Raw genomic sequence first — 9,193 nt, forward strand, 5'->3', positions numbered from 1 at the left:
GTTCACGGTTCACGTACTGCTGAAGCCTGGCTTGGAGAATTTTGAGCATTACTTTGCTAGCATGTGAGATGAGTGCAATTGTGCGGTAGTTTAAGCATTCTTTGGCGTTGCCTTTCTTTGGGATTGGAATGAAAACTGACCTTTTCCAGTCCTGTGGCCACTGCTGAGTTTTCCAAATTTGCTGACATATTGAGTGCAGCACTTTCACAGCATCATCTTTCAGGATTTGAAATAGCTCAACTGGAATTCTATCACCTCCACTAGCTTTGTTTGTAGTGATGCTTTCTAAGGCCCACTTGACTTCACATTCCAGGATGTCTGGCTCTAGGTAAGTGATCACACCATTGTGATTATCTGGGTCGTGAAGATCTTTTTTGTACAGTTCTTCTGTGTATTCTTGCTACTTCTTCTTAATATCTTCTGCTTCTCTTAGGTCCATACCATTTCTGTCCTTTATTGAGTCCATCTTTGCATGAAATGTTCCCTTGGTATCTCTAATTTTCTTGAAGAGATCTCTGGTCTTTCCTATTCTATTGTTTTCCTCTAATTCTTTGCATTGATAGCTGAGGAATGCTTCCTTATCTCTCCTTGCTATTCTTTGGAACTCTGCATTCAAATGGGTATATCTTTCCTTTTCTCCTTTGCTTTTCACTTCTCTTCTTTTCACAGCTATTTGTAAGGCCTCCTCAGACAGCCATTTTGCTTTTTTGCATTTCTTTTTCTTGGGGATGGTCTTGATTCCTGTCTCCTATACAATGTCACGAATCTCCGTCCGTAGTTCATCAAGAGTATTTTAATGTAAGTGGGATGGAGTTATGTTGCCTACAAGGAGGCAGAGTCCTGGCTGTAGGAGTTAGTAAGTGGTTTAAGAACAAATTGATAAGAAGCAATAGACTAGATGTTCCATAAAAGTAGAGGGTAGATTTGATCTGGGGCTATGTTTGTAACTTAGGACAAGGGTGATAAGGATTTGGGCCAGATGGCCTACAGGGCTGACTCCCAAAGTGGCAGACATTGTCCCTGGAAGCCCAATTGCCCTTGAATGGATACCGCCAACAGATAGACTTCTAGTAGGCATCTGTCACCTGCCCTAGCAGGTTCACTGAGAGCTGCTGTTGTTGCACATTTTGTAGGAAACATGGAAGATGAAGGCCTGACTATCTAGAGGGATTGGATATTATGTAGTATTTTCCCTCCCAAGGGCCAGCTATTTTCTGGTTGTCTCTCCCAAAGATAGTAGAGGCAACATTGTGGGTGCAGACAGGGCTCAGGAAAAGAGCATGAAACAGGAGGGAAGGGGGCAGGGCGCAACTTTTGAGAGAATGACGTAGCCCAAGGGCATAACATAAACCGATTAAAATTAAATGGGTCCAAGACAAATTTAACTAAACCTTGATTCTCAATCTGCAAGCTTAGTGACACACCCAGAGGCACCAGGACAGTTCCAAGGCACTATCAAAAGATGGAGGAGTGGGTGGTTCTCCAATTGTTAGAATGACCCTCCCTCTTTAGCATAAGAAATCACACACTCTGGACTGTGCATCTCTCTGAATCCGAACAAATCTACCTCTTAACCTGTTGCTGTGTCTCTCACTGAATTTTTTTGCAATGAGACATCAAGACCCTGAGCTTCATTAGATCCTGAAACCAGGCACTCTGGGTTTTGGCTGGGCTTAAGTCCCAGTCGTATATGACTAAGTGACTAAGCATAGCACAGAATCCCTGCCATGTGGGTTTGATTCCCAGTCTTAGGTAAACAGTTTCAAACACAACTTTCAGAAATGGAAAGATGATGATCTGCCCAATACTTTGTAAGCAGTGGCATAGATGGAGAGAGGAGCTGAAGGACAGGAGGAAAAAAGCAGTGGGAAAAACATGCCGAGGAATCCCCTTCATAACCTGCTGGAAAATCTGCTAAATATCTGACCTGTGTTCACAGTTTTCATTGGCCTGATCCTTGGCACAAAAAAGATTAAGGACAGAAGAACCCCCACTCACTTAGGCAACAGCTACTAAGGTGCAACCGACAGTAGAGCCTTCGGGACACACTGGGGACTAGCCCCTAGCAGAGTCCCTCAGTTGCACCCACTGCCATTCACGGGGTTCGGGGAAACAAGAAATTAGAGATTGTAAAGGAATTTAGATTTTGTTAGCCATATGTCCTTCCAGCCATCGGAGCAAAGACCTCCTTAACCAGAGGTCTTCTGAAATCTGAGACTGAGCTGCTTGCGCTTTCTGTCGAGTTTGTTTTTGCTGTCCTGGTTTCCAGCACGCTAGGCTTCTTGTCACTGCCACTGCGCTGGGTTTTCTTCATGTTCAGCTTCCATCACGTGAGTTTTCACCAAGTTGGGCTTCTGGTGTGCTTGGCCTCCGCCTTGCGGAGACCGAGCCAAGATTGTTTCAGCCAAATTAAATCCAAGTCACGGAGCCAGATATGTTGGGGGAGTGTATAATTTCCTCGGTTCTGTCTCACCACAGCAAAAATCTGAAGCGGCAGACCAGTGTTTCAGCTCAGTTACAGCTCAGTTTAAATGGCAAACCAGTGTTACAGCTTGGTTGCAGCTCAGTTTTATTTGGCAAGCAAAGGAAAACACATCCTTGAGGTGTGAGGGCCGGCCGACCCAAAAGAAGAGAGGAGCTCAATTTTGGCTCCTCTTTTTATGTTTTTTCCTCCTCCTCCTGAGCCTGCCCTATGTAAATTGGGCTAGCCAGGAGGGCTGTTTGTTTCACCTGAGGTTCTCACTCCTGTCCCTGGACCTTCCTTTGTTCTATTTTTTCGGGCTTTTTCCTTTCTTTGTTTTTTGGCCACCGCTATTTTGGACTCCTTTTTCCTATTCTAGCTACCTAACAGTTTGAAGGCAGGGGGCATAATACCTTTGTTCTTCTTTCTCAAGATTGCTTTGGCTATTTGGGGTCTTTTGTGGTTCTACATAAAATATGGGATTATTTGTTTTAGTTCTGTGAAAAATGTCATGGCTGAATGTGCTTTAGGTAGTGTGGACATTTTAGCAATATTAATTCATCCAGTCTACGAACACAAACTATCTTTCCATTTATTAGTATCATCTTTAGTTTCTTTCATCAGTTTTGTAGTTTCAGAGTGTGTCTTTTACCTGCTTGGTTAAATTTATTCCTAGATATTTTACTCTTTTTGATTTAATTGTAAATACGATTTTCTTGATTTTTCTTTTTGATACTTGATTTTAGTATATAGAAACGCAACAGATTTCTCCATATTAGTTTCATATCATGAAACTTTGAATTCATTTATTAGTTCTAATAGTTTTTTGTGTACTCTTTAGGATTTTCTATATATATTATCATGTCTTCTGCAAACAGTAATGATTTTACTTCTTCTCTTCCATTTTGGATGCCTCTTACTCTTATTCTCCTCTGATTGCTGTGGCTAGAATTTACAGTACTATGTTAAATACAAGTGGCAAGAGTGGACATCCTCGTCTTGTTCCTGATCCTAGATGAAAAGCTTTCAGGTTTTCACATTGAGTATGATGTCAGTTGTGTGTTTGTCATGCATGTGTGCATGCATGCGTGCATACTCAGTCACTGTCATGTCAACCCTTTACAGCCCTGAGAACTATAGCTCACCAGGCTCCTCTGTTCATGGAATTTCCCAGGCAAGAATACTGGAGTGAGTGGCCCTTTTCTTCTCCAGGGGATCTTGTGGACCACATCTCCTGTTCTCCTGCAGTGGCAGGTGGATTCTTTACCATTGAACCACCTGGGAAGCCCTCGTGTTTGTCATAAATAGTCTTTATTGTTTTGATGTATGTTTCCTCTATACCAACTTTGTCGAGAGTTTTTATCATGAATGGGTGTTGAATTTTGCCAAGTGCTTTTTCTGCATCTATTAAGATGATCATATGATACCATTCTTGATATTTTTGTTTTAATCAAAATATAATTATTGTATCTACTATTTTATTATCTTTTGAAGACAAGATGTGTAATGACCATTTTATCAAGTTAGTAAACATACTTCTGACTGTCATTCTAATGCCTGGGCTCTCTATCCTCCTGGTAACCTAGGCTAGAAACCTTGAGATTGTCTTTTGATAAGTTCATCTCCCTCATTCATTATTTATATACAGTTGAAATCAAAGTCTCCCACTTCTATCCAACCCCTGGAATATCATGAAATCATTTGTCCCTCTGTAGTCCCACTATAGCTGTCCTATCTTGGCCTCTCCATTCCTAACCTAGACTGTTTTAGTCAATTCCTAAATAATTAGCAGTTATCCATAACTGTAATTTTTCTGAACTCTGATTACCTTACTTCTGTTGGATTGCTGCAACTAAAACTCCTTATTCATGATTTTTAGAACCCTACAGCTAGCGTTTCTTTTTAACTTTATTACCTAAACTTTCTTTCTTCTTTACATTCTTCCTGTCCTTATTTGCTTCCTCCTTTCCTCCTCCTTTTCTTCCTGTCTTTTCTCTTTCATTTCTTTTCTGCCTCCTGAAATACTGTACTTCTTTTATATAGTAATGTTGCTTATTCTTGCCCAAACATGCCATGTTTTCAAGTGCTGTTGCCCCAGCTTAGAATGCCTGTCTCTACCTTTTGAGATTTCATTTAATCCCCAGCCCTAGATCAGATGCCATCTTCTTTTGAAGTCTTCCTCAACTGGAATTAATAGCTACCTTCTCTGCCCTTGCAGTGCATTTTTCCATATACTTCATTTGTGTTCTGCCTTCTATTGCTATATACCTGCCTTCCTCCTACATGGATTTCTTTCTTTTTTTAATATTTTAATGTTATATTTTATTTAGAGTCATAAATTATTTTATTAACTCTTTACATCAACAATTACTACTAAAGTAGTTTTTAAGGAATATCAATAAAATGTTTCTTTCCAATGGAATTTTAAGTAGTATAATTGTAAGCAGTCTTTTTCTTATGATTTTGTCCCTTTTAGGCTGGATCAGTTCACGTGAGAATTCGACGAGATGCCAATGAACAAATGGTTCTTGCTCATGTGACCAACAGGCTGTACACGCTTGTATCTACTCTGACTGTTCAGATATTCAAGGATGATTGGATCAGGCCTGCCTTACTGTCTGGGCCTGTTGCAGCCAATGTCCTAAACTTTACAGATCATCACGTAATCCCAATGCCTCCTCTTAAGGGTACTGATGATTCAAACCCTGTCACATCAACTCCAACTAAACCTAGTAGTCCACCTCCAGAATTTTCATTTAACACCCCTGGAAAAAATGTGAGCCCAGTTATTCTTCTAAATACGCAAACAAGACCTTACGGTTTGGGTCTTAATCATGGACACACACCTTATAGCAGCGTGCTTAATCAAGGACTTGGAGTTCCAGGCATTGGAGCAACCCAAGGATTCAGGACTGGTTTTACAAATATCCCGAGTAGATATGGAACTAACAATAGAATTGGACAACCAAGACCATGATGTACTATAATTTAATTTATTTTTATGAGGAATATTGACTCCTTGAGTTTCAGTTTATTTAGTAATCCACTTTGCATCGACTGTTCAATCATTTACTCTAAATGTTAGAGAGTAGTAGGCTTGTTCACATTTCATGAAACCAATGAAACTATATTTTTGTAAAACATTTGGGGCAGTGAGAACCTTTTAAATGTTATAGACTTTAAATAGGCTTCCTTTAGAAAGCGTGTTCTCTAAATTTGAATTTTGCTATCTTTGGTTTTGTAGTTGACTGCAGCGTGATATAACATTACCTTTATAAGAGAACCACTTGATGGAGTAGATTTGTCACATTATTAAAAATATAATGCTTTCTTCAGTGAAATTTATAAACTTGCTTCTTGAGTACACATTTTAGGAAAGGAAAAAAATGTCTATTCTAAAAGTAAAAGTCTCTTTTATAGGTTTTCCAAACTTAATTGCTACATTTTTCTTTGAGGTCCTCCTGTGGTATGCAAAGTAAAAGCAAACATTTTTATCAGAAATTTTGAAACATATTTTACTATCTGGCACAGTTAAAAATTTTTAATTATCAGTTTTTTAATAGTTTTTCTCATTAAAAAATTTCAATACATTTGTAAGTGACCCATCAGTCTCACAATATCTTATTTTGGTTAAATAAACATCTTATCCTTAAGTGATATGCAGTGAAGGAATCCCAATTTTCAGTCTTACATTTAATTAAATACTGAGATAATGATAGATTTTTATCCTTCCTGTCACCTTTTTATTGGTTGACTTTGATTTTTCATTTTATTAACAAAATATCACATATATTACCAAAATATGTGGAATTACATGCAATGTAGTACTTTTTGATCCTTTTTTCAAAGTTGCATGAACAATTTGAATTTAAATTATGTAATTTTGCCAAAACCTAGTGCACCTTAGGTTTATAAGTACTGGTTAGATCTGCAGTAGGCAGTTTCTAATTTATTTTGTTCTGCTTTATTGAAAATAGTGAATTGTTAACATTTATAATGAAGTGTGAGAATCATGTAGATTATTTTATTTTTAAATTATTTTCCAAATGCAAATGTTAAGGACTTTCCAACATGGCCAGTATTACTTATAAAAAGTATAACAAGCAACAGTCACAAATTACCTATGATTTTTTTTTCTCATTTTATCATGCATTTTATACTTAGGTTTTAAAATTGGATTTTGAGAGTGGATTCAGCTTTTCTAGAATTCAGTACTCCTGGAGATTTGTGACATTTCCAGCCATCAGCAACTATCTAGAGAAGTGTTTTTGTTTTTTTTTTTAATTTGCAACTTTCTTCAATCAACTCATCCTCTTTTAAATATAAGCAACCCTCCCAAATTCCTGTTTCTTTACAGTGGAGTAATAAACATCTAAGAAGCCATCTCTGTCAAGTAGAATTGTAGTCACGCTGTGACAATAAGTCACCAGGTCCCAAGTAACTTTTGCTTGATGAGGAGTTGATCGTTGTCTTTGACATTTGCAGCCCTGTTCAGCCATTTGACCTGCTGAAGAAATAGAGCCCATGCCACCTTGACCGCTGGGGAAAACGAAACATAAATGTGATAAGGCAACCTGTTCCTTGACATTTATCTTTCGTCCTCCAACTATTTCTATACCTATTATTGGTCTACTATTACAGGGTGATTTTTCCTCCATTGATCTCATCTAAATGTGAATTTGGGTCATGCGTGAAATCTGAAGAACTGCCTTGTACTGAATGATGATTAAGAGGTATGTGCTGCCACTCTATGCATGTCTTCTCCGTCTCCAGGGGATTTTTAAAGTGCCCGGGTACTAAACACAGTTCTGTGCAAGGTTAAATGCCTGTTTCCTCAACACTCATTCAGAGGTTACATCTGTTCTGTTGTCCTTCCAAAGGTGCTTTGATAACCGACTGCACTACTTGAGAAGTTGCATGTGGGTCTTGAAGGGTTGGCTCTACTTGCCGAAATTTGATAATGCCAATTGCTGCAGGTGGCATTGCTCCAGGCATTATTATATAAAGAAGTCTTATTTGCCAACCTTTGGATAGGTTCTGGATATGAAAATAAGAAACTTGGCCAGCGTAAGCCTTGATTTAGTAGCCTAACTGGTAAATCTTGCCATGGAGTTACATGAAGCTAGACCAGGAAGCACGTTTGAGTTAAAAACTTGACCCATGGTTTGTGATTAAGAGCAAGTTCCATGGAGTGTGATTAATCTTGTTTGAGAAATTACTGTTTTATAATGGAGGAAAACACTGGGCTGGAAGACAAGAGATTTGGATTCAAGTCCTGATGCTGCCACTGTTTGAGTAGTTTTATAACCATGGGTAAGTCATTTAACTCCTCTGAGCTTTCTCATCTGTAAAGTTAGGGTGGGGAATGAAGTAGTTGATCTATAAACTGTCAGCTCTAAAACTGTATTACTAAATCTGCAGAAAATATATCCACTTGTGAAATAGAATATTGTACCAAGAATTTCTTTTTAGTGACTACCTCAACATACAGGCCAAGTGTTACCTATGCCAACACCCAAGCCATTAATTTGAGGTGCCATGAGAACAGAGAGTAAACTAAAGGATGACATTTGGTTTTTGTGTATTTCAGAGTTGCCTCAACTTAAATCTGTTTAGCTTAAACAGATTTTTCTTAGACTTCTTTCTTTGTGAGGAAGGATTATTTTGGGAGGTGTTGGGGAAAAGATTAGGACAGGGTACTCTTACCTTTCACAGGGTATGAAAGAATGGGATCCATTTTTTCTTCTTTAATCTCTGAAGTCACAGATGGAATTGCATACATGTATCAGCAACTGGTTTAGCTACTCATTCAAGCATCTGATTGAGCTACTCATAAACTGCCAATTTTTTTCTTAACTAAAGATTGCTGATTTTGCGGGGGGAGCCTGATCTGCTTTTTATACAAGAAAATACTTTTACATTCCAAATTGTTTGAATTAAACTATTTGAATAAAGAACATTCGTGAACTTTCTCTCTGCTTTTAAATAATTTTGGCCTGTTTGTTTCAATAGCTATTTATTGGTAACTTTATCTCATATTCAGCAAATGCTCGTCAGGAGTATAGTACATGCCATGCACTGTACTAAGTAAATGTGCATATAGTATATAAATTTTGGTGACCTGCTATTCTTGAGACTGAAGAGAATACAAGGATAAACAGGAATTCCCTTCAAGTAGCTGATAGAAGTGACCTATTTATCAGTTCAGTTCAGTCGCTCAGTCGAGTCTGACTCTTTGTGACCCCATGGACTGCAGCACGCCAGGTCTCCCTCTCCATCACCAACTCCCAGAGTTTACTCAAACTCATGTCCATTGAGTCGGTGATGCCATCCAACCATCTTATCCTCTGTCTTCTCCCGCCTTCAGTCTTTTCCAGCATTAGGGTCTTTTCATATGAGTCAGTTCTTCACATCAAGTGGCCAAAGTATTGGAGTTTCAGCTTCAGTATCAGTCCTTCCAATGAATATTCAGTACTGATTTCTTTTAGGATGGACTGGTTGGATCTCCTTGCAGTCCAAGGGACTCTTCAAGAGTCTTCTCCAACACCACAGTTCAAAGGCATCAATTCTTCAGCGCTCAGCTTTCTTTGTAGTCCAACTCTCACATCCATACATGACCACTGGAAAAACCATGGCTTTGACTAGATGGACCTTTGTTGGCAAAATAGTATCTATGCTTTTTAACATGCTGTCTAGGTTTGTCATAACTTTCCAAGGTGCAAGCATCTTTTA

At 38.6% G+C, this 9,193-nt stretch overlaps 1 protein-coding gene across 1 annotated transcript in view; it reads left to right on the plus strand.

Moving 5' to 3' along the window:
• The window catches only part of SLC30A6 (solute carrier family 30 (zinc transporter), member 6), a 48,605-nt gene extending 40,171 nt beyond the window's left edge, over nucleotides 1-8,434 (plus strand). Inside the window, exon 14 of the mRNA XM_010829815.1 lies at nucleotides 4,938-8,434. Coding sequence (XP_010828117.1) covers nucleotides 4,938-5,438 — 501 coding nt within the window. The 3' untranslated portion in view covers nucleotides 5,439-8,434. The remainder of the gene's footprint in view (nucleotides 1-4,937) is intronic.
• Nucleotides 8,435-9,193: the final 759 nt, after the last annotated feature.

This window comes from Bison bison, unplaced genomic scaffold (assembly GCF_000754665.1).
Source record: "Bison bison bison isolate TAMUID 2011002044 unplaced genomic scaffold, Bison_UMD1.0 scf7180017864508, whole genome shotgun sequence".
In the NCBI taxonomy this organism is placed as follows: domain Eukaryota; kingdom Metazoa; phylum Chordata; class Mammalia; order Artiodactyla; family Bovidae; genus Bison; species Bison bison.